The sequence below is a fragment of the Erpetoichthys calabaricus genome, chromosome 2 (genome assembly GCF_900747795.2).
Source record: "Erpetoichthys calabaricus chromosome 2, fErpCal1.3, whole genome shotgun sequence".
Lineage (NCBI taxonomy): Eukaryota > Metazoa > Chordata > Cladistia > Polypteriformes > Polypteridae > Erpetoichthys > Erpetoichthys calabaricus.
In genome coordinates this window covers 211,283,656-211,309,203 of record NC_041395.2, presented here as the reverse complement: position 1 = coordinate 211,309,203, position 25,548 = coordinate 211,283,656, and the positions used below count along the sequence as shown (strand labels likewise).

At 37.9% G+C, this 25,548-nt stretch overlaps 1 protein-coding gene across 3 annotated transcripts in view; it reads left to right on the top strand.

Moving 5' to 3' along the window:
• The window catches only part of adamtsl4 (ADAMTS-like 4), a 150,294-nt gene that overhangs the window by 4,525 nt on the left and 120,221 nt on the right, over nucleotides 1–25,548 (top strand). For 2 of the 3 annotated variants that reach the window (XM_028795107.2, XM_028795105.2), the window contains exons 2-4: nucleotides 9,099–9,203; nucleotides 16,663–16,732; nucleotides 18,925–19,604. In XM_028795107.2, the coding sequence (XP_028650940.2) occupies nucleotides 9,184–9,203; nucleotides 16,663–16,732; nucleotides 18,925–19,604 (770 nt within the window). In that variant the 5' untranslated portion in view covers nucleotides 9,099–9,183. Of the gene's footprint in view, nucleotides 1–8,988; nucleotides 9,009–9,098; nucleotides 9,204–16,662; nucleotides 16,733–18,924; nucleotides 19,605–25,548 lie in introns of those variants that run through there. The other variant, XM_028795106.2, reaches the window with a different exon arrangement.

Genomic DNA, 25,548 nt, shown 5'->3' with positions numbered 1-25,548 from the left:
CTGCATTAGACCTTGAAGGTGGTTTGGGCTACAGCAGAAGAAGACCATACTAGACTCCACCCCTGTCAGCTGAAGGTGAGGCTACAGTGAGCAAAACTGGATTATTTGGGATTTGAAAAATTTGAAGATTATAGGATCAGAATTTGGTATAAACAGTGTAAAAACATGGATATGTTCTGCTTTGTGTCAATGGTAAAGGCAAGTGGTGATAGTGTAATGGAGCAGGAAATTATTTCTGCTCAAACATTAGGCGTCTTTGAACATCATTTGAATGCCACGGCATACCTAAACGCTCTTGCATACCTATATAATAATTGGAAAGTTCCAGCAGGATAGTTTGCTATTTCACAAAGCATGGATCATTTCAAGCTAGTTCCAAGAGCCAAACACTGCTTTTAATTTACTTTAAAAGCTTGTACAGTGTCCAGATCTCGAAACACTTTAGGTATAAGTTGGAATTGGAAGTACATAGCATGAGACCGTGGCCAAAAATATGCAGGAATTGTGTGATACTTTTCAAGTCAGTGATGACTACCATCCATAAAGAATATTTCCAGTGCCCTGTTAAATCCAAGAGTTCAGGCAGTTTTAGAGGCAAAGGAAGTTCCTATGAGTACTAGTTTGGAGTACCTAATAAAGTGGCCACTGAGTATAGTGTTAAATATTTGTAAGGGCTCTGAGTTTGTAATCAGTGAAAAGTACTGACTTTGAAAAGAAAGACTAGGCTATACTAATTCTTTGTTTTGTATTGTACATTTCAGGATGAACATCATAGTGCACTAATGTGTAACTGAGACAAAACTTAGTATGCAGTATTTCACACAAAATCTAAATAAATTACATTTAAGTCCAAGTCTAGGCGAAGTAGCCTGGTGCACTACATTATATATACATTATTTGTTTAATTACATTTTGTGCTTACCCTCAAATTACAGTACAAGCTTAGCATGCCATTCACATTTGCAAATAAGGTAAAATTAAATAGGGCGGCATGGTGGCGCAGTGGATAGCGCTGCTGCCTCGCAGTTGGGAGACCTAGGTTCGCTTCCCAGGTCCTCCCTGTGTGGAGTTTGCATGTTCTCCCTGTGTCTGCGTGGGTTTCCTCTGGGCGCTCCGGTTTCCTCCCACAGTCCAAAGACATGCAGGTTAGGTGGATTGGTGATTCTAAATTGGCCCTAGTGTGTGCTTGGTGTGTGGGTGTGTGTCCTGCGGTGGGTTGGCTGGGATTGGCTCCAGCAGACCCCTGTGTTTGCGTTCAGTGGGTTGGAAAATGGATGGATGGTAAAATAAAATAATATTCAGTATAAAGTCATGCAATTAAACACATAATATATTGTAGTTTCTAATTTTATTGTATACTGTATGTAAATACACACACACACACACACACACACACACACACATATATATATATATATATATATATATATATATATATATATATATATATATATATATATATATATATATATATTCATGGCATTCGTAGTCTGTGTCTGAAATCTGATTGTATGGGTGGTTACCTACCAGGTAACCCTTGTGGTTGGCCAGCAATCTGCTAATCTGCTAACGTCCGCCACGGTGCCCTCAGTTTGTGAGGAGCAGATCATAGAATGTACGTGAATGTAATTACAGTACCCCGATCTACATGCTGTCAAATAAACGAACCACATGCCGTGGCGCAACGTTAGGGGCATCGCCTCTGGCGCTGACGTCCGAGGTTCGATTCCCGAGAGGGAGTGCAGTGGAGTGTGTACGCCTGATGAGCCCAGAATGAGGGCAAAACACGTGTCGCGTACTCTTTGCATTTATTTGACAGTAAACTATTTCAACCATATATATATATATATATATATATATATATATATATATATATATATATATATATATATATATATATATATATATATATATATATATACAGTATATGCTTAGCCATCTTATCAACTTTTTTAATGCACTTATCCAGAGGAGGGTTGCTTGGAAGCTGGAGCCTGACCTGACTAGCATTTAGTGCTAGACAGGGCAATCCCTTGACACGGTGCCAGTCCATTGCAGGCTGAAAAACCTGCAGACACTCATACATACTGTACATCAAGATCAATTATTAAGCATTACCAGCCCATCCAACCTGCATGTCATTGAACTGTGGGGGAACCGGAACACCCCAAGAAAACCCACAGAGACACAAGTAGAACATGCAAACTCCATGCAGGGAGTACCCAGGACTTGAACTTCGGTATCCTTATTGCAAGGCAGCAGTGCCACTGTGCCACTCACACAATATATGTATATTTACACAGACTTTTTTTGTAATGTACTGTATATGTTTATATACAGTATGTATAAATACAAATATATCTTAAGATTTGCAGATGCTTATCTGTGTTATGTCTGTAGATGTTTACGTCTTGTCGATTATGTTCTCTACTGAGGCAGCACAGTGGTGCAGTGGCTATTGCTGATGTCTCACAGTTCCAGAGTACTGTATTATGTCTGAAGCACAACCCAGGCTCTACCTATGTAGAGTTTTACATTCTACCCCATCTATGTATTTTCATTTCTGGGTATTCCAATTTTTCTTCCACTTACCAAAGATGTGTATGTTAAAGTAACTAGTAAATATATATTGACCCTTAATGAGTAAATGTTGGTGTGCACATCATTGTGCTCAGTGGTAGACTGGTGCCACTTCCAGGATCAGCTCCTGTCTAATGTTGATGGGCTAGGCACAAGCTCCACATAACCCTAAATTGTTTTAAATGGGTTAGAAAATTGAGAAGACCGGAGTTGTACCATAGGAGAGGAAAACAAAACTTCAGGCTAGTGTCCAAGCTAGGGATGTTTATCCTTGATTTAAATGGTGAGACTGACAGACCATCTATTACACTAGATGTTTGAGCAGTCCATTGTTCCATTCTTCTGTGTCACCTGAAAAAATGCGAATGATTTCCTTATCTGAGGTTTTATGCCCCCATGTTTTTTTAGGTTTGAAAGAGATTTTGAGTATAATAGCAATGGAAAACAAAACAGAGTTTGGTATAAGTTTGTGAACTAAAGTCAAAGATTAAAATAATATTGATATTTTATTTGGGTAAAAAGGGTTGTGGAAATGTCATTAAAATAAGGAAGAGGTGGGGATTTCAATTTAGTGCACAGCATAAAATATGGCAAGATATCATGGTGTTTGCATCACATACTTTTCTTTAGTCCGTCTTGTGGGCATCCAATGCGGAACTTGCTTCAAAGTGTTTTCTCCTGTTTCATGTTACCAAGAGACTGCTTTGCTGATACAAACAATATGAATGACAGCCTTGGGCTAAAATATAAAAAAAAATAAAACAAAAAAACATGTAAGCAACTACATAAAAATCATAGCTTTAGGCTGCAAATGGGTGTAGCATTTTCAAACTTTATTAGACACTTTTTATGATGATATTAAATTGCTTCATAATTTGATGGTTATCAATGTATTAGATGAAGTAATTTTTTTTAATAGTGTTTCCAAGTGTGTTGATTTGATGTTTTCACTTCACATACACACTCACTAGAACTGAAAAAAAAACAGTAAATGAGTCTTTTAAAAAAATGGAAAAGAATTTAACATTGTACATCATGTGCAAAGGTAAAAAAGCCAGGACTGACAAAACTTACATTTAGTTGTTATTGTATAGGGTAAGAGGAAGCATATATTAAAAAAATTATTGCATACATAGACTTTAATATTCTATGAAAAAAATGATTAATGACCAATTTGAATGTGACATTTCATGGGAATGCTACATGAACCCTGAAATATTATACTTAGGTTTGTGCTATGTGTGTGTGCACACCCTGTGGTGGGCTTGCGCCCTGCCCAGGGTTTGTTTCCTGCCTTGTGCCCTGTGTTGGCTGGGATTGGCTGCAGCAGACCCCCGTGATCCTGTAGTTAGGATATAGCAGGTTGGATAATGGATGGATGGATGGATAATCTTGAGAAGAGCTAATCTTTTCTGTGTCAGGCTCTCCTAAAATTTTATTTATAACAATTAATTCTCATATGTGCCTAATCTAATTCATGATCACGGGGTACTATATGATACCAGATTAATCCCCAAACATACACTAGTAATTGAACAATTCTTGTTCAATCTATTGAGTCAAAACCAAAGTCTGCTGAAATAAATTTGATTTATATACAGTATAACAGGTTTTATTACTTTGAGCATTTGTATCTATTGAGTGAGTCATTAACATTATCACTTTTTAATCCAACCAGCCTCAATACGTTTATTAAATATTATTTGTGCCAACTTTGTTAAAAATGTTGGACACTTTCTGCTTTGCACATTTTTGTTTACTTGTTTTTACTGTAAATGAGTCTCATCTTTTTAACAAGAGAAAGAATGGGGGTGTCACAATTTTAAGTTTGATAACTTTTAACAAAAATTTGTGAATCTTTTTTATGATTAATTTGTGCTTTCCTTGCACTGATGAACTGCATTCACATGGTGAAGGGAATAGAATAGGCGAGTAGGAGGCGTGAGAAGAAAATTAAAATTGATGAACCGAACATGACAGCTTCTAAAAAAGGGGAAAAGCTGGTTCACTGCTAGATAATGTGGCAGTGACCTGCACCAGAAGTCTAAATTAGTATTTCCATTTTTTATACTTGTTAAGGAACCTTAATGTGGTGGTTTAACAATGTGGAAGCCTTTATTTATGTGTTTACATTAGAATTTTTACAAACTTGTCATTTGCTATTATTTTATGAAGAAATTTACTATTATTTTGATTTCATTTTAAATCTTGTCCTATAGTACAGCTAAATGTTTTAGTGAAATGTGTATCCGTAATATTCATGCCATTTAAGCAAAAATTGAGTATAGACTATAGAGGTTATACATTCACATATTTGATGGTCAAAAAGTATGTCTTACAATTTTATAGTAAGTGTTGGTTGCTTCATTTTTTAATCAGCCCAGCAGTTTTTAGTTTACTGCTCACCTCTATCTATAGTAGGTCTAGTATTACAGAAAATCTTTATTATTACCTTTGAACAAATTTTATTTTTACAAATAAGCCCATTGCTTTACACAAGGCAAATGTATGAGTAAGTAAACTTCTTGTCTTACATGTGGTTCCTGCTCAGTTTCCTTTTCACAACAGTGAGAGACATTTGTGCAGTAGTGAGGAATTGCTGATTTGTAGCACTAACTGCTTAACTAGACAGATAAATAATTGTGCCAGTCATAGGCAATTGCCCATAAATACGCTTAATTTTGGTAATATTTAACAGTGCACTTGCAGCAGCCCTCTCAACCCAGAATGAAGCCAAGAAGGCCAAAACGCATAAGAATGGGGATCTTTTTAAACAAAGAACTAACAATGGTGGAATAAACACAGAAGGAAGCAGCTTCAAGTACAGACAGACTAAACAAAAGTTAAACAAAAATGTTACTGCCTGTCTAAACCTTCCTTCATGGCTTCTGAACTCTTCCCTAAATGGAGGGATGACTTATCTATTTGCCCCCCATTCAGACTACTGTGTCACAAGCACCTCCCTGCTCATCTGCTTATTCTCTCTCTTCCCCTTTCTTTTCTTTGGTTACACTATTTTCTAGTTAGTTGAGTGTTTGCCCCAATGTACCCTTGACTATAAACTCATTGAATGTAAATGACTTTAAATCCCTCCCAGAATCAAGCACAGAGTTACTTCCAGTGTCCGCTTCAGTATAAAAAGTCTCCTCTTGGGGGCATGAGACCACTGAACCCCTGGACTGTTCTTAGCCCTTAAAACTTTGGGCATTTAGACAACTTCTGAGCTGTCTTACTTAAAGTGGAAACATGGGGCCTCTTCATATGCTCTGGGAGTGTGTGATGGAATCTTCTAACAGTCATAACTTTTAAAAGGGCATTATGGTTCGATTAGTCTTGCCCTGGAGCCATGTGCTGCTCCCTGCCATCCAGGAGGTGTTTCATAACTCCAAATTATTTAACTCATCTTCAGAAGGATAGGTATTTCAAACAGATGCTGGGTTGCGAGACCCCTAAAATTATGGGCAAATAATTGAATAATTTTATCCCATGTAGCTCATCTTTCTCTCTTTCTGTTTGTTTCATCAAAGTCTCTGTCATTTTCCTTTCTAGGGAATCCAATTCATTTACAGGTGTTACTGCTTTCTACCTATGCCCTTTTCTCTCACCACTACCATTGAGTGTTTTTGCACTCTCTCTGGACCTTACTGAACTCTGCTTCTTGTTTGTGCCAGTCTTTTATCCTGACAACCTTTTTCCCTATTCGGTAATCCAACACATCCACCTTAATCTGCTACAGAGTATTATTTTTGTCCAGACACAACTGTAATCTTTCTTTATTGCTCTTACTTTCGTAAGGTGCACTAAAGCCAGTGGCACATTACATGACTTTTAGTGGAAAAGGATGTCAAACCTGCAGCTGTTGATCTCATCACTTGAGAATGTTCGATTTCAGGACTATAAATCACAGGGTTTAGCAAATTATGTGACCCTGTTACAACTTTCCAGCACAGTTTCACATTTCAAAAGTATTACAAGCTGTCCCCTTTTTCTTACAGCCAATAATATTGTGCCAGATAAAGCTGGAGCTCTATGAAAGCTTTCCAGGTATGGCGAGTTCAGCTGCAGTCGCTGCCCTTTTTTCTTTTTTCCATTCTGTTGTGGTATGTAAAATACAAACACTTCACACAGATGAGCATCTCTTGTGGTTGTGAATATCCAAAATACGTGTTTTCCTTATTTCTCATAGCTGCATTATATGCATTGTACTTCTCGGTGAGTGCTCATTGGTTCTCAACTCTGAAACACACAGAACTTGCCACTTTGACTTAAGACAAAGTCAGGAATGTTTGATTTATTTGGGACAAGTTGCAGATGCGTTGAACTGAGTTACTGGTTGTGTCACAATACACAAATGAAGGTCATGGGAGCATGACTCTAGTGCCTCTGATTTGCTAAAATTATGTGAATCAAATCTGTGGCTGAAATTTGCTGGAAAGATAGTGTAATGTGACAGGGTCTTATGGCCGTTGATCAGCAGCTGACTCTTATCAAACCCAGCCAGCTTTCTAGTCACCCTTGGGACCATATTCCACATTTTAATGTTTCTATGTCTAAACTATTTATATTTTGTACTAAGCCCCACTGCACTAACAGATGTGCGACTGTCAACAAACTGGCGTATTTCGCCTGAGTTCCTCTGAAGCATCTTTATTGTGCATAGCTTGACTGCATTCAGGTATAGTAACTACTAAAAATAACTGATTTTACCAGAGGCTATTAAGGTGTTTTAACATGGGGTGAATACTTATGGAGTTAATTATTTTATGTCTTTCCTTTTTAATATATCATTAGTTTAGAACAACCTGTAACATTTTGTTGTGGCATAGTGGCTCAGTAATACTAATAAGAGCCTTATTTCCAAGGGCATAAGTTCAAATGCTGGTCAAGTCAACGTCTGTACAAAGTTAGCTCATTCCCTTATGTTTGTGTGAGTTTTCTATGGGCTTTACAGTTCCTACATGTATGGATAATGGGGTATCACAATTAACAACATATGAGTAATTGAAGGAATGAGGAATGATTCCTACATTGTGTTCAGCGGTACTAGGACAGTCTCCAATTCTGTGTATCCTTTTTTGGAAAATGCTGGCCTAGTTAATGGGTGAATTCATAATTTTATTTTCATCTCAACATTATTCCTGCAACCCTGAAATTAATGAAATGAGTTTGATAATGGGTGGGTGGTCTTTGACCAGTTTCAGTATTGATAAGTGACAAAACTTCAAATTAAACATAATTAGTATTTCATAATGTAAGGTAGTAAAATATGAAAAGGTCAAGTCAGATGAATAATTTAAAATAATATTGTAGAATTTTTATATACAGTAGGTTTATATGACTTTTACATCTATTATAACATGCAATATTCTGTTGTTATTAACTGATGGCCATGTGACACTTATTTGCCTCGGTACACTTTGATATTGGATACTACATCATATTTTATTAAACTGTGACTAATGTTTTTTCTCTTTACTTAGTGCTGTAGTTTGTCTAAGAAGATGGTAATGCATGTTTAAGCCTACATAAAACCACACTCTTTGTGTTTTTAAAACTGTAAACTGTAATTAACTTTGAAAAGCACAAGCTATTTAAATCGAAAGCTATGAACGATTGTAAAATTTAAAAAGAGAAAAGAATTAGAAATCATGAGTGATAACGTAAATAGCACTACAATGCAAGATCTTAACAAACGCGTGTGTGTGCATCTATTCCTTTTTTCCTTAGATAATCTCTTAATGGTTTTTTTTCTTTACAGAAGTCACACTCAGTGGGGACTTCTTTCAGTTTCACTTGCATCATTTCAAGCATATTCTGCAGCGTATTCTTTGAAGAAGAAAATGTTTGGAGCCCCATGGAGTTGGATGCTTTGTATTAATTAGTTTAACTGTGAGTGCTTTTTTTGGCAAGCGCAGCGCCACCCAGCCACTCATACTGCAGCTAAAACGAAAATTATTGAAGTTTAACCCACTTCACAAATCGGGGGACCGAGTGCCACACGGAGAGTAGAGGAGCTTTGCCCCCTCCCACTCTCTCTTAATAGTGTGTGTGTGTGTGTGTGTGTGTGTGTGTAAGAGAGAGAGAGAGAGAGAGAGAGAGAGGGGCAGGCATTCGGCAGTGTTTGTGTGCACTTTCGCGCGAGTAGACTGTTGAGCGAAGCGCAGTTCAGCAGACTAGAAAGCAACTCGGAGACAAAGCTTCACTGATCAAGTCTGGTACTGGATATACGTATATATATATCAAAAGAAGCAGTAACGGATCCAACGTTGTCAGCTGGAAACGTCTGTCTACTATAATGCAAGTACACACACGAACTTTTTAGACAGACTTCAGACTTTTTTTCAAAAGCACACATGGCTCTTGGGCAATACCTGGTATAGTTTCCATCTGATGAAACGCCTCTGCCTGTGGCATGTAGACTATTTGATGTGAGATGCAGATTTTTGTTGTGTATGCGACAAGCTCATAATCCTAAAGTGTTCCTGTTTGTAATTTTATTTTCCTTCTGAATTGTACAGATTTCATACGAGATTGGAAGTCATCTACATGCAACGAGACATAGAAGGACTGCAGATCTTGAAGACGATCGGCTCATTTTAAGGAATGGAGCCGCCAGTGGGCAGGTAGAGTCAATTCGCAAAAATACCCGCTGTAAAAATGGTCAGCGCACCTGAGAGGGGACAAGAATAAGAAAGCGAGCCAGAAAACACCAGCGTACCTAGGGGTAGTGACGGAGATGCGCTGTGTTTTTTTTTAGCAGTTTGAACAGAAGACCTGCCAGCAGTATGTTAGCAAGACCGCAGCTCCAGACCTCAGAAAATCTGATATAATAGCATAATGTGGGGGGAAAGATCGCTGTTTTTATTTGAGATATTTTTTTTTTTTTAGAAAATTATGCATGAAATGACCGGATTGTACTTGTTTCTGTAAAATTAAATTTTAAAGACTAAAACGAAAGAAACAGGAAAAGATTTAAGTTAGGAAACAGAAAGAACAGGTGCAGAATCCTTGGACTTGATCCAAAATTTGCTTGAAATCCCTTTCTTTCGTGTTTTTCATTTTTATATTTGTATTTTTATATTTATTTATATATTTGCAAGTTTTAAACTGATTGAAACAGTAATGCCAATAATTCCAGATGTATTTATACTTTAGGACTCAGTTATTCACAAACCTAATATATTGTTCTTGACCCCCGCTATTGACTCTCGTGCGATTCTTATTCTTGAATGCAAATTCTCGATCTGAAAAATTAGCAGACAACAGGCGACTAATGTTTCTATTTCCAGTTCTTAATAATGGCACAATAAGTTTAACTAAAATATTATTTTTTTTCGTAAGATGCTAGCGTTTTTTCAGTTTCCACAAGTAGGCATGTATTCAACTATGGACACTTTAATTTTAGTTTTATTTTGTACTTATTAACTGCAACATAAACGAAAATTATGCAGGATAGAATCTTTCACAGTATTTTTTGGGAGGGATTTGAAAGAGGAAGTTCACTTTTTGAGGAATTGCTTTATCCTTTAGAATGTTTTATCAAATTATTTAAAAGTATTTGGACCCTTGACAAGTTCTCTAAATTTACTCTGAAATTTTGCACTTTGAGATTTTCTTGCAAAGCTGTACAACTCAGCATAAATTGTTTTATGTGAAATTGTTATGTTAGAAAAAAAATCTTGAAATGGAAATGTTGTTTGCGTAAGTATTTCGTCTCTGTCCTGTAGAAAATCTTACATATTACACAGGTGAAAATCAATTGGCATGGAAGGCTTTGAGGCAGAGTACATAACTGTACATTTTGTTATATATACATATATATATATATATATATATATATATAGTGGACACACAAACCCCCCTGCCCAACACACCCTAAGTGTTTATTGCATAATAAGGCCTGAGCATGAAATCATTGTATTGCACAAGCTCTTCAAAATTAGCTCCACTTGGGGAAGTAAGGAGTGAATCTAGCCCACAGCCAGATCAGAGGTTGTCATATATGAATGACACAGCATGCTCCTGCCACTGAGAAAATAAAGGGTGGGTGTTGTGTCCCTGGCTAAGGTTAGCGGCTTGTTTATTTCTAGAATAGACACTGCTGTAGATGTCTGTTCTCAATATAAAGAATCCAAACCAGGCTTTCCAGAAAGAAACTGAGGTGTGACAGCCCAGGTTGGCTGCAGCTGCCATACTCATTTGAACCCTGGGGTGTTTATAGTCATGCCCTAGGATAGAGCAATGAGGACACAAACATGCAAAACTAAGGTGTAAATCTGCAAGTGGTTTTATTAACACTGGAATCCTTGAAGCCTACGAAAAAAGTTGTAATGCTGGGCCACCTTAAATTCCTTTGCATCTTCTTGTCAGCGCCTTTGTTTTGCAAATGTGTCAATCAGCACAAGCTACAAGCAGCCTGCTATTTCTTACCCCACCAAGGCAGTTGAAGTCAAGTCAGATGCTAAATTCACAGAGGTCAAGTCTGTTTTTCTGGGTGTGAGGTGCCTGGAATTGTATTGGGTAAATAATATATTGTTATTTGCAATACATACATGTCATGTGTTCCATATATACAATGATCTTGGTAAATGTAGGATGACAGGAAATGTGAGGCAAGAAATGTTGAACACATAACTTAAAATTTTTTCATGTTATAGTAATAATGACAAAATGCTGACGTGAAGTGTATGTGTGAAGACTGAAGTCCTAATATCAAATAAACACTTTCAAAAAAAGGTATAACAAAACAAGTGTGCTTTATTTCAAGAATATAACCAAAGACAAAGAAATCATTCAATTAACAATGTTGCTGGCAATGAGGAAAAACCCATGCCTAAGTATCAAACGACAGAGAGCCTCCAGGGGCCTCATGTATAAACGGTGCGTATGCACAAAAATGTTGCGTAAGCCCGTTTCCACACTCACATCACGATACATAAAACCTAAACTGGGCGTAAAGCCCCGCACATTCTCACGCCTGCTAAATGCTTGGTGTACGCAAGTTCTCTGCTCAGTTTTGCAAACTGGCAGCACCCAGTGTCAAAGCAGTAAATTTGTTCCAATGTGGTTTCCCTTTTTTTTTGAGATCCACATCCCTGACGTGGCTTTATCAAATACACTGAAATTAACTGCATATTGTTTACTAGTTTAAGGCATTTGATTGTAATTAACCTGAAACAATATAATGGTCTACGGAATGGGCAACCCATTCCAAATACCATAGCTGCTTTGGCGTTGTTACTCCCAATTATTTATCCCACTGTATCTGAGTGTGGAATCACAGCTTTACTTCAGCTTATTGGAAAGGGAATTATCGGTATACAGCATCAAGCACACGCTGCCACAGTCATGCGCACAGTCTATTGAACTGCTCTCAAATGGCAAACGCTTCAGAGCCTTTCCTGTACGGACTTAGTGGTTCAAAAACAGTTTCATCCCAAGAACTATAAACGCATTCAATCAGTCCATCAAGTGCTCCTTGTAGAACTGTTTGTACTTATTTGTACAATCACCTCACTGTAAACTTGTGATACAGTTATAAAATTGCACAGCCTGAGCCACTTTATAAAGAGAGTATTTACATATGATGACAATGTCATTTTTAAGATGAAATGCAGCAAAATGTGTTTATTATATTATACAGATAAAATGTTAACATCATTTAAATAGTCTATATTGTTAATAATTAAACATGTGAGGACACGGTGGTGCAGAGCTAGTGACGATCTGGTGCCCCGTTCAGAGATTGTTCCTGCCTTGCGCTGTATGCTTGCTGAGACTTGCCTGACCCTGGATGGATAGATGGATGGAATAATTAAACATGATACTATAAAGATATTTCAGTGTTCCTTAAAAGTTTTGAAGAATCGGCGTTCTAAGCTTACAGATGGCTTAACATCTATTACAGAGCTGATTGTGTGGCGATTGGTTACTTGGAGAAAGAAAAGGAAGGACAGGAATTGGGGGTTAGTATGTTTGAAAGAGACAGTACTGCTGCAATAAATTATTTCATCGAAGGTTGTGTACAGCGCAGCAAGCATCTTGCGTGAGGTAGGAACAATCTCTGGACGAGGCGCCAGCTCGTCACTATCACTACGCCACCGTGTTCCCATGTTTAATAACATGCTTTAACTCCTATCATCATGAGAATGATATCAAGTATACATCTCAGTATTTAAATTATTCAGAGAGCTGTAATATCCATCCATCCATTTTCCAACCCACTGAATCCGAACACAGGGTCATGGGAGCCAATCTCAGCCAACACAGGCATGAACCAATCCCGGGTAGGGCGCCAACCCACCACAGGACACACACACACCCAGCACACACACTAGGGTCAATTTAGAATTGCTAATCCACCTAACCGGCATGTCCTTGGACTGTGGGAGGAAAGCAGAGCACCCAGAGGAAACCCACGCAGACACGGGGAGAACATGCAAACTCCACGTAGGGAGGACCCGGGAAGCGAACCCGGGTCTCTTTACTGCGAGGCAGCAGCGCTACCATTGCGCCTGTGCCTCCCGCTGTAATATCACAAATGTAATTTATTCTGTGTCCTGTCGGAGGAAGAGAAAGCCCATTTAAGAAACACGTAGTGATTCACACACATAGAGCACATAGAAGAAGATATACAAAACAAAGCATTTAATGTGCTACTTTAGTTACGATAGTATTTGAGAAACTAATAAACGATTTTAAGATGAAATTTATAATGTTCTACTTTAATGACAAAATAAACTATGTGATTGAAGTGGAAATTTCAAGATTAAAGTTGACATTTCGAGCTTTTTTCCCCACTGTGTGCCTATTTTTTTTCTTTCCTCTGTACCCTAATAAGCTTTCATGTGACACTTAGATGGTGGGCTACGACTCCCCTTTTCACGGCGACTTTGATATCTGACAACTTCTTTTTTATTTCTGGTACTGTGCGACTTTGTAAACTTGAACTTTTGAGTTTGTCCTACACTCTATGTTAAAACCAACAAATAGTACGTTTTTCCTTGCCTCAACTTGGTATTCTTCTATTTTCCACCGTGCTTTTGCCATTACCTTTTCACAGAATGCTGAGCTTAAGGGCTATTTATATTGATTTGCATATTCAAAGAGGCATAATTCTGGAAGGAGTTTGGGAGTGGCGGCAGGTGCGTGTACGTGTGTTACTTTTCACGCTGACTGGGATTTATGTAGCGGAAGAATGTGGAAGTTGGCGAATGCACAGATTTATGCATCTGGATTTTTTTGTGCGTACGCACATTTCCGTTTTTGTCCGTATGAAATGTTTTAGTGTGAATTCTACGCATGACGTTATGCATGAGGGCCCAGGTCTGCTTGGCCCTCAAACGCTGTTTGCTTGCTCTTCTTAGGACTATTCCCGACTGCCTACCTGCCTTACCTTCACAGCATCAGCTTATTCACTGTCCTGCCTCTCAGGTTTTTTTTACTCTCTCTCCCTCTCCCCTCCGGACTTTGTCTTTCTTTTCCTTTCATTACTGTTGTTAATTTTTTGTTTCCTTCCTCCCCTCTGCCCCACTCAATGTACATTTATACTTTAGTAGGTGCAGGTGCGTAATCTTGCACCCCAGAGTGATAATGAGGTAATTGGCCAAAATGCCAATTACCCCCATCAATATCCCAGGACAACTCATCTACCTACACCCACCCTGAGCCTGACCACACTGTTTTTAATTAAAACTAGCATACTGCCACAAACACTTAAAATATGCTTTACCAGGAAGATTATAAAGGATGAACTACCTATGTCCAGCACAGAGGTTTTCTTGATGAGGAGATGCTGCACCTCTATGATAGATTTAGATTTAGATTTACATCTACACCTGTTACTTTCATTGTCTGCCTTAAATTCTTTGGGAGGTATTTTCTGCAGAAAAGGAAATGAAAATTAAAATTATAAAATGAAAATGCCGTCTCTCATTTGCCATTTATTTTTCAAAGTCTATTCTGTAAGAATTAAAAATAACATGAAATAACACCATTTGCAATTTCATTACAGTGAAGCTGAAAAAATAAAAAGTAAAACACAAATATGCATTGGCACCACCTAATGCTCATTGAATTTTAATTTTCCATTGTACATTTTCATTTTCCACCCTGCATTTTCATTTTCAAGTTCTTGACATGCAAATATATTTTAATTGGCTTAATTGATCTGACTCTTTATTGTTATAACATTTTAAAATAAGGTGATACAGTAGTGGGGCGGCACAGTGGTAGCGCTGCTGCCTCTCAGTTAGGAGACCTGGGTTCGGTTCCTGGGTCCTCCCTATGTGGAGTTTGCATGTTCTCCCCGTGTCTGCGTGGGTTTCCTCCGGGTGCTCTGGTTTCCTCCCACAGTCGAAAGACATGCAGGTTAGGTGCACTGGCGATCCTAAATTGTCCCTAGTGTGTGCTTGGTGTGTGTGTGTGCCCTGCGGTGGGCTGGCGCCCTACTCGGGGATTTGTTCCTGCCTTGCGCCCTGGGATTGGCTCCAGCAGACCCCCATGACCCTGTGTTAGGATATAGAGGGCTGGATAATGACTGACTGACTGATACAGTAGTCATTTTTTAAAAAAAACTTTTATTTCACCACTTTTCAAAATAAGGTGATATGGTAGTGATTATTTTATTCACTATGAAGACCTTCCATAATCCGTAATTTTTGTTTAATGGTTCTTTTTCCATTATTTATAAGATTTTTTTTAAATCCAGCTCATTAAGAAACATATGAGTAACAAATATGAACTGTATTATCTATCAATTAATTTCATATTTCTAAACAAAAATAATGCAATTTAAATTGACCATTCTAGAAAGTTTTGAGTGTATCATTCCCAAAATGTTATTCCAAAACTACTCGAATAAGTACAAAAATATTTTTGAATTGCATTAGTTTTAAATTGTTATTTCATATTATAATTGTTTCAATGAAATGACTTTCTTCGTGACTGGAACTTTACTTTAAACTTTAACTTTAAACACATTCCACACTCTTCATTATTATCTCACTCTCCTAAACAATCAAGTCACCAAAGGGGCTTGGAGGAAAAAATAATATAGTCAAACACAGATTAAAATATTTTACATTTATATTTGGAATACAGTACAGAAAATTTCAGTTTTTCTTGTTGGTCTTTTCCAGATTACTGCTGATTTGTGACAGAAAAGGCAAGCGTGAGCTTATCAAGGGAGGTCCAGCCTCTGATCTTCATGTTTGTTTATACATGTCATTAGAAAATGAGCCATTAGTAGCATTGACCTAGTGCAAATTCTCAGCTTGACTAACGTGAAGTCTGAGAAAAATGCAGATTGCTCAGCTTTGGTTATTAAAGTTTGAAGAGCAGGTTTTCTTCTGATCCTCAGACATGGTTGTTCAATTTGCCATGCTATGTCCTGTCTAATTTTTCAGATTGAAAGAGACAGTTTACCCATGCTTTGTCATTTTTAATGTTTTTACAGTCGTCTCTGGGGTTTTCTGAAAAAAAAAAGAGACTTGAGAAACATGTTCCACATACATCACAATCTTTCTACTTGTAACCCTGATGGTATCAATGTTTCAAACTCCATTTTCTTTTGCTACATCCTTGGAATTTCATTATTTTTGCAGGTTAACATAAGGATTCTCTTTATCATTTCAAGCTGGTGAATCATTTTCCTGCAGAGTAAGACACCTGAGTCACCATGTACACCCACAATGTTTCTGTGGCTGAACTGTGTCTTTATTATGTAAATACATGTGGCTGCCAGATACCAGCTTTTCTTCTGAGTAAACTAAGAACTGGCATATTCATGTCTGTGTGTTTAGGATAGATATAATTTCCTGGTCAAGTTGTCTGTACATGTGGAAGTGTATTTGCTCGAGCAACAGTGAAGTACCTACACATACTAGCAGCACTGAGAGTGGAATGACCTCAGATATGCACAAACACACACACATTTACTATTACTCTGATGTTGGTGTGTTAGTGGGAACAATCATGAAAAAAATATGTTTTAGCTGACTTCTGTCCTAATTCCTGTTTTTGAATGGATTATATGATGATAACTGACATATTGTTTTTACATAAAACTGTTTTTCTTTGCAGGGTTTGGTGTCTTTTATTTTTATTCTGTTCCTCTCTGAGGGCAGTTCAGCTTTCCAGTGCTACCAATAAAGTAAGTTACCTTATATTTATTCAAAAGAAATATTGAAAAATGCTTTTACCAGATAATGCTTAGGTTGGGTTTAAAAAATGTAAATGTTTAATGTAAATATGTTATACAAAACACATATAGATGAGTAGATATATACACTTTCTGAGCCCAATTAACCCACACAAAGAATGCACAATGCAAGAACTAGCCCTGGAAAAGTTGCCAGCCCACCACAGGGCTCAGACTTATTCAGGTTATGATGATTTAGCATAACACATTCATTTGCATGGTATGAGAAGATACCAAAGTCCCAGAATTAAATCCTACATGAACACAAGGAAAAAATGCAAACCTCAATTAGGCATTGACCATGCAAGGAATTGAAAGTGTGTCCTAGTAGCTGTGTAGGAGCAGGTAAATTCACTGTCCTGCCATGCAAACCTTGAATAGATCATAAACAGGTTTAAAATATGTATCAGTCTGTCAATTATAATCCAATACCATCAAAAATGTATCCAAAACAAAAATGTAAAGGGCAATGTTGTGCAAGAGTGTAGACAGGGTGTGAGTCTACTATTTAAAAATCAGTAATGATTTGTCAGTACAGTAGGCACTAATGAATTCCAGACCAAGGAAGTGATACCTTCCCTAGTGTGAACCTCCAGGCGGCAGAATCTCCTGCCTACACTTTGTCTGCTTCCTGTGTCTTTTGTTCAAAAAAAGAAACAATTTTGGTTTGCGTCCTCCCCCACCATAACCTATCGTCTATGGGTGAGGAGCAAAAGCTTTAGATTCGTCAAAAAATTCGATCCCCAGTTTTCGACGGATCTCGACGTTTTAAGGTCCCCTGAGACCGAAAACATAGATATCTTGATGATGGGTGTGTGTCTGTCTGTGTCTCTGTGTCACAGTTTGTTGAGGATGGTCTAAAGCTAAAACAGCTGGATGGAAAAATACAAAACTTGAAACTTAGGCTTGTTATGAGATGGCGATGTGCTGATTAGTTTTTGAGCCAAATCGTTCAAGAGAAAGAGGCACTCTAGAGGAACCCTCAAATACCGTAATTCTGTAATTAATTATGAATTATTCTCACCAATTGCTATAGTAATGACCTGTTTTATAATCAGAAAGATCAGCATCAGAATAGTAAATAATCACTAAAATGGTTTAGAATAGTTCGGGTAATTTGGTTAAGTGTAAATCCTACTGACGTTCATATCCATATTTTTTCAACTGAACATACTTCCTTTCTAGGATGACAGCCTGACCAATCTGATGCTTTCTTAAATCTGCTGACATAACAAAAAAGAATATAACTCACATATACTCACATATCTGTATCTGGCCAAACTTTGTCCAGTTTTGGTGCTAATAATGTAAGAATACTGTGGCCGTTAAAAAGCATTACACTTCCCTGAGGAATCCTGAGCAAATGGTGTTAGCCAAAAATGTGGGGCGGAGGTTTTCTTTTGCTGCTATTAGCAATGAAGCAAGTCAGAGAACCACTAAACAGATCCCATTAGTCTTTCGATTTTCTTATATCACTTCTAAAATTAGCCACAGAATTTCCACTTTAGGAATTTTGCATACTGCCCTGAGCTAAAATTTACAGAATTAGTAGCTTTGTTTGTGTTTTTGAGATCTAATCAACACTAAAGAATCTTATCAAGGTTGTGTTTGAAGGTCGTAAGCTTGTAAAAATAATCATGATTAATTATTAAATGATGCAAACAGGTATTTAAACATTTTCTTTCTTTCTTTCTTTCTTTCTTTCTTTCTTTCTTTCTTTCTTTCTTTCTTTCTTTCTTTCTTTCTTTCTTTCTTTCTTTCTTTCTTTCTTTCTTTCTTTACTGTTAATTGTCATTAAACATTTCATCATTTTCCGACTTATCATGCCAATCTTTAATGTCTATGTATGATTGAGTATGTATGAGAGAGTTTTTCACTTCTATTAAGGAATGGCTATTATTATTTCATGCTAAATAATGTTTTGTCACTGCAGTATATTTGGTTGATTATGTTTTTATAACATTATCAATTTCTGAAGATGTACGCTTGGCTCTAGTTTAGCTAGAATCAGACTCAGATGTACTGCAGATTTAAGTTTTCAAACACATTTAAGTGGAGTCTGAATAACAGTGACACTGGATGTGTGTCCTGCTTTAGCATTGAAACTTAATTGAAAAAGGTTTCTTATTTTTATTTTCATTCAGGACACAAGCAGAAGGCCACGACAAGTCCCAGAGGTATTAATTCACATAGGGGTCTGGGGGCAGTGGAGTCCCTGGTCTGCCTGCACACAAAGCTGTGGATTTGGAATTATGGAGCGCAAAAGAATCTGTCAATCTCCAGTTCTAGAGGCCTGGCAAGAACAGGCATCCCTGCCATATTCTCAGCATGATACACCACATCGCAGGGTTTATGGATCAGTTGTATCTGCTGTACGACCTGGGTCAAATCAGGCATACCCCTCAGTGGATGCCTCATTTTTCACAAGGCACACAGACAGAAACAGGCAAACATCGAGCCAAAGCAGATATCCTTCAGCAGCTAGTCGCAACCCAATATCAGTATACAGATCTGATTCTGAAACACAGGATGCTCTTCCAAACAGACAAGATTCAGCTTCTTTCCACCATCAGGACCAGCTGGGATCAAGTCAAAGAGTAGTTTCATTGTACAGGCCCGATTCTCACTCCGTAGGGGATTCTGCAGCACAATGGAGACCAAGTATCGCTCAGGACCCTGGTCTGCCATCACAGGGATTTTCAGAAGCTTGGAGTTTGCCTAGAACCGATAGCTTGACTTTTCGGGGCCAGAGGCAGCCATCTGAGCAGGGAAGAGCAGGTGGTGGATCCAGGCAAGGCAGCTCTGAGTCCCACTCCTCAAGAAGGTAAGATAATGACTGTGTACACACATGTTGTTTCAAATAGTAAATCATTTAGTGAGAGGATGTGCATTTAAGACAAGAGGCCTATGAGATTTTTCTCTTAGGTAAGAGCTTTGATCTTTAATATCATTTGTTCTTACTAACCTCCAGTTAATATATATAACTGGAAGATATATACCGTATGTATTCAAAATGTACACTAACTACCTTGACACTTTGGTTGTAAATTGATAACCATTAATGAATAAACAAAGGCTGGGTGTGTACATCCATAAACCTTAGTCTGCAGAGGCTCAATATCATTTGAGTAACACTGAAACTTTTAGCCTTGGCATTTTACTATTGATAAATTTAAAAGGAGGCCATAGTTGTGATGAATAGACATGTTTTACAGGTGTTTCTTCAAAAATAACCAAAATTAATTTAGAGTAAGCCAATCAATTTGTCTTTCATGTTCATTTGGAAAAGTTCTTTTGAAAGGAATCATTAAAATCTTTAAACATTAATAACCAGATGGGTGGTACAGTGTTGCAATGGTTAGTTCTATTGCCTCATTGTTGCCTCATTGAGTTCTGGGTATGAACTCTGTGCCTGGGCGCTGTCTGTATTAAGTTTGTACATTCTTCCTGTGTTGGAATTTTTTTGTTACACATGTTTTCCTACTACATCTCATAAACATGTATGTTAGGTTAATTTGCAATGTGTGAGTACAAGTGTAAGCATGGATGTTCTCTGTGAGGAGTTGGTGTCCCAGCAAACGATGGTCCATGCTTTGCATGCTCTGCTGTTGGAAATAAGTCTTGCCCATTGTGACCATTCATTGGATTAAACAGGTTTGAGAATATTATGGTAGCAATTAGTTATTAATAATGAATATGTAAAATATGTTAAAGCTTAATGTTAGCTGATATTTCTTTGCTCTGCTAATCAGAACTAGTGCAAGGCAGGAAGACTTTCTTTCAAAATACGATATGTTTGCTGATAATACTTTAACTTTATAGTGTAGTAAAGCAAAGTAATTTTTCTTTTGATTTTCATTCACTCTCAAGACATGAGGAGATTTGCCTTCTCATGAGGTGTTAATTTTGAAAATCTTACCAACACCATCATATATGAGTTCTTTCAATTCAAAGAATGGAAGCCAACAGAGGACTATCCCTTCCTGGAAAAGGGGTGTGGATATGATTGTCCTGTTTTAAAGAAGCGTAGATTTTTAGTGCAAAAAATAAAAAGTATTTACAGAAATACGGTTCGATGGTTTGTTACGAATACACTTTCAAGCAAAAACCTAGTTGACCAATTTTTTATTCCCATGTGTTAATTTTAAAAACATTACCAAAAGCTTGTTAAATTACTAGCAAAGAGAACAAACTGACATCTTGAAAGACGTCATCTCTGTTTTGTTTATAGAATCAATTTTCTTATCAAAGCTAGCATTATGGTTGTCAAAGTCAAAGTGAACTTTATTGTCATCTCAACCATATACAAGTATACAGATAGACAAAATTGCGAAACTCAGGGTCCACAGTGTAACAACATTGCGTGCAAATAATAATTTAAAAATAGAATTAAAATTTAAATTAAAATTAAAACACAAACTAGACAAGACATTGCGCAAAGACAAGACAAAGACAAAGAAGTAGCAGCAATATTGATGTGTAATCTATACTAATAAAAGGCAAAGCCCTCACTGACTGACTGACTGACTGACTCACTCACTCACTCACTCACTCACTCACTCACTCATCACTAATTCTCCAACTTCCCGTGTAGGTGGAAGGCTGAAATTTGGCAGGCTCATTCCTTACAGCTTACTTACAAAAGTTAGGCAGGTTTCATTTCGAAATTCAAAGCGTGATGGTCATAACTGGAACCTCTTTTTTGTCCATATACAGTAATGGACTGCAGCTCGCTGGCCGTGGGAGGCGGGGTTGCGTATCGCGTCATCACGCTTCCCACGTAATCACGTGAACTGACTGTGAAGGAGAAAGGACGGCCTTATATGGCATTCGTTTATAAAACAGCGGACAGGCTGTGTAAAGGAAGTTTCACAAAAAAACAGATCCTTAACAAATTGTTATTGGTATATTTTCCCTGAATTTAAAAAGGTTTTCTTTTCTTCTTAATTAAAATTTAAAAGCAATACTTCACCGCTGAGAAGCCCCTCTAGTGCTGACGTCCGAGGTTCGATTACCGTAAGCGAGTGCAGTGAGTGTGTACGCCTGATGAGCCAAGAATAAGGGGGAAACACGTGTCGCGTACTCTTTGCATTATTTGACAGTACACTATTTTCAACCATTCTATGATCTGCTTCTCACAACTGAAGGCACTGTGGCTGATGTTAGCTGACTTGCTGGCCAACCATAAGCGTTACCTGGTAGGTAGCCACCCACTCACTTCACTCCCTTACGGGAATCGAACCTCGGACGTCAGCGCTAGAGGCGAAGCCCCTAAAATTGCGCCACGGCGTGTGGTTCGTTTATTTGACAGCATGTAGATCGGGGTAATTACATTCACGGCATTCGTAGTCTGATTCACAATCTGATTGTATGGGTGGTTACCTACCAGGTAACGCTTATGGTTGGCAAGCAAGTCAGCTCTAAGTGATCACTCGTGTGAAGGCAGCTTCACAAAAACACAGATCCTTAACAAATTGTTATTGGTATATTTTCCCTCAATTTAAAAAGGTTTTCTTTTCTTCTTAATAAAAATTTAAAAGCAGTACTTCGCCGGTGCGAAGAGCGGGGATTTGAGCGACTGACGCATACAGACATATTCATGAGTGCAGGTACTTTCGGAAAGAAAGCACCGTGTAAACCTAAAGTTTAAATTAAGTTCATAGACCTACAAAAGGTTGCCATTGATTTGAGGCAAGATTGCTTTTCTCCTGTACAACTATACGTTGCATTCTAAAGAGTGTGCTTGCACGGCTTGGTCATATTACAACCGGAGTGCTGAACTGACAACGTGGTATACAAACAGAACTATAACAATCGTAATAAACGAACAAAAAAACAGCGGACAACCCGTGGATTAAATAAAAAGGCTGCTTCCGTTGGCGAAGCAACGAAAAAGGAAGACCTTATATGGCGTTCGTTTAAAAAGTAGCGGAGAGGCTGTGTGAAGTCAGCTTCACAAAAAACCAGATCCTTAACAAATTGTTATTGGTATATTTTCCCTCAATTTAAAAAGGTTTTCTTTTCTTCTTAATAAAAATTTAAAAGCAGTACTTCGCCGTTGCAAAGCGCGGGGATTTGAGCGACTGACGCATACAGACATATTCATGAGTGCAAGTACTTCGGAAAGAAAGCACCGTGTAAACCTAAAGTTTAAATTAAGTTCATAGACCTACAAAAGGTTGCCATTGATTTGAGGCAAGATTGCTTTTCTCCTGTACAACTATACGTTGCATTCTTAACAGTAAGCTTGCACCGCTTGGTCATATTACAACCGGAGTGCTGAACTGACAACATGGTATACAAACAAAACTATAACAATCGTAAAAAAAGCAAAAAAAAAAAGCGAAGAACCCTTGGATTTAATAAAAAGGCTCCTTCCTTGGCGAAGCAAGGAAAAAGGAAGACCTAATATGGTGTTCGTTTATAAAACAGCGGAAAAGCTGTGTTAAGGCTACTTCACAAAAAAACAGATCCTTAACAAATTGTTATTGGTATATTTTCCCTCAATTTAAAAAGGTTTTCTTCTTAATAAAAATTTAAAAGCAGTAGTTCGCGGGGATTTAGATATAGATATAGATATATATAGATATAGATATATATATATATATAGATAGATAGATAGATAGATAGATAGATAGATAGATAGATAGATACAGTATAGATATATATATAGATAGATATAGATATATATATATATATATATAGATGTATACAGTAATCCCTCGCTATATCGCGCTTCGCCTTTCGCGGCTTCACTCCATCGCGGATTTTATATGTAAGCATATTTAAATATATATCGCGGATTTTTTGCTGGTTCGCGGATTTCTGTGGACAATGGGTCTTTTAATTTCTGGTACATGCTTCCTCAGTTGGTTTGCCCAGTTGCTTTCATACAAGGGACGCTATTGGCAGATGGCTGAGAAGCTACCCGGCTTACTTTTCTGTCTCTCTTGAGCTGACTTTCTCTGATCCTGATGTAGGGGGATTGAGCAGGGGGGCTGTTCACACACCTAGACGATAAGGACGCTCGTCTGAAAATGCTGAAAGATTATCTTCACATTGCTATCTTTTGTGCAGCTGCTTCCTGAAACGACATGCTGTACGGTGCTTCACATACTTAAAAGCTCGAAGGGCACGTATTGATTTTTGTTTGAAAAACAAACTCTGTCTCTCTCTCTCTCTCTCCCTGCTCCTGACGGAGGGGGTGTGAGCTGCCGCCTTCAACAGCTTTGTGCCGCGGTGCTTCGCATACTTAAAAGCAAACAGCCCTATTGATTTGTTTGCTTTCCTCTGTCTTTCTGACAGACTCTGCTCCTGACGCGCACTCCTTTGAAGAGGAAAATATGTTTGCATTCTTTTAATTGTGAGACGGAACTGTCATCTCTGTCTTGTCATGGAGCACAGTTTAAACTTTTGAAAAGAGACAAATGTTTGTTTGCAGTGTTTGAATAACGTTCCTGTCTCACTACAACCTCCTGTGTTTCTGCGCAAATCTGTGACCCAAGCATGACAATATAAAAATAACCATATAAACATATGGTTTCTACTTCGCGGATTTTCTTATTTCGCGGGTGGCTCTGGAACGCAACCCCCGCGATGGAGGAGGGATTACTGTATAGAGATATAGATATATATATAGATATAGATATATAGATATAGATATAGATATATATAGATAGATATAGATATATATAGATATAGATATATATATATGTATGTATGTCTATATATATATATATGTAAATATGTATATATATGTGTACAGTAATCCCTCCTCCATCACGGGGGTTGCGTTCTAGAGCCACCCGCGAAATAAGAAAATCTGCGAAGTAGAAACCATATGTTTATATGCTTATTTTTATATTGTCATGCTTGGGTCACAGATTTGCGCAGAAACACTGGAGGTTGTAGAGAGACAGGAATGTTATTCAAACACTGCAAACAAACATTTGTCTCTTTTTCAAAAGTTTAAACTGTGCTCCATGACAAGACAGAGATGACAGTTCTGTCTCACAATTAAAAGAATGCAAACATATCTTCCTTTTCAAAGGAGTGCGTGTCAGGAGAGAGAGAGAGAGAGAGAGAGAGAACAAAGCAAGCAGTCAAAAATCAATAGGGCTGTTTGGCTTTTAAATATGCGAAGCACCGCCAGTACAAAGCTGTTGAAGGCGGCAGCTCACACCCCCTCCGTCAGGAGCAGGGAGAGAGAGAGAGCCAGAGAAAAACAAAGTCAAAAATCAATACATGCCCTTTGAGCTTTTAAGTATGCGAAGCACCGTGTAGCATGTCGCTTCAGGAAGCAGCTGCACACAGAAGGTAGCAACGTGAAGATAATCTTTCAGCATTTTTAGACGAGCGTCCCTATCGTCTAAGTGTGCAAACAGCCCCCCTGCTCACACCCCCCTACGTCAGCGCAAGAGAGAGAGAGAGAAAGTAAGTTGGGTAGCTTCTCAGCCATCTGCCAATAGCGTCCCTTGTATGAAATCAACTGGGCAAACCAACTGAGGAAGCATGTACCAGAAATTAAAAGACCCATTGTCCGCAGAAATCCGCGAACCAGCAAAAAATCCGTGATATATATTTAAATATGCTTACATATAAAATCCGCGATAGAGTGAAGCCGCGAAAGGCGAAGCGCGATATAGCGAGGGATCACTGTATATATATGTAGATATGTATATATATATGTAGATATGTAAATATGCATACAATCATATTCATAAGTGCAGCTACTGCGGAAACAAAGCACGGTGTAAACTGAAAGTTTA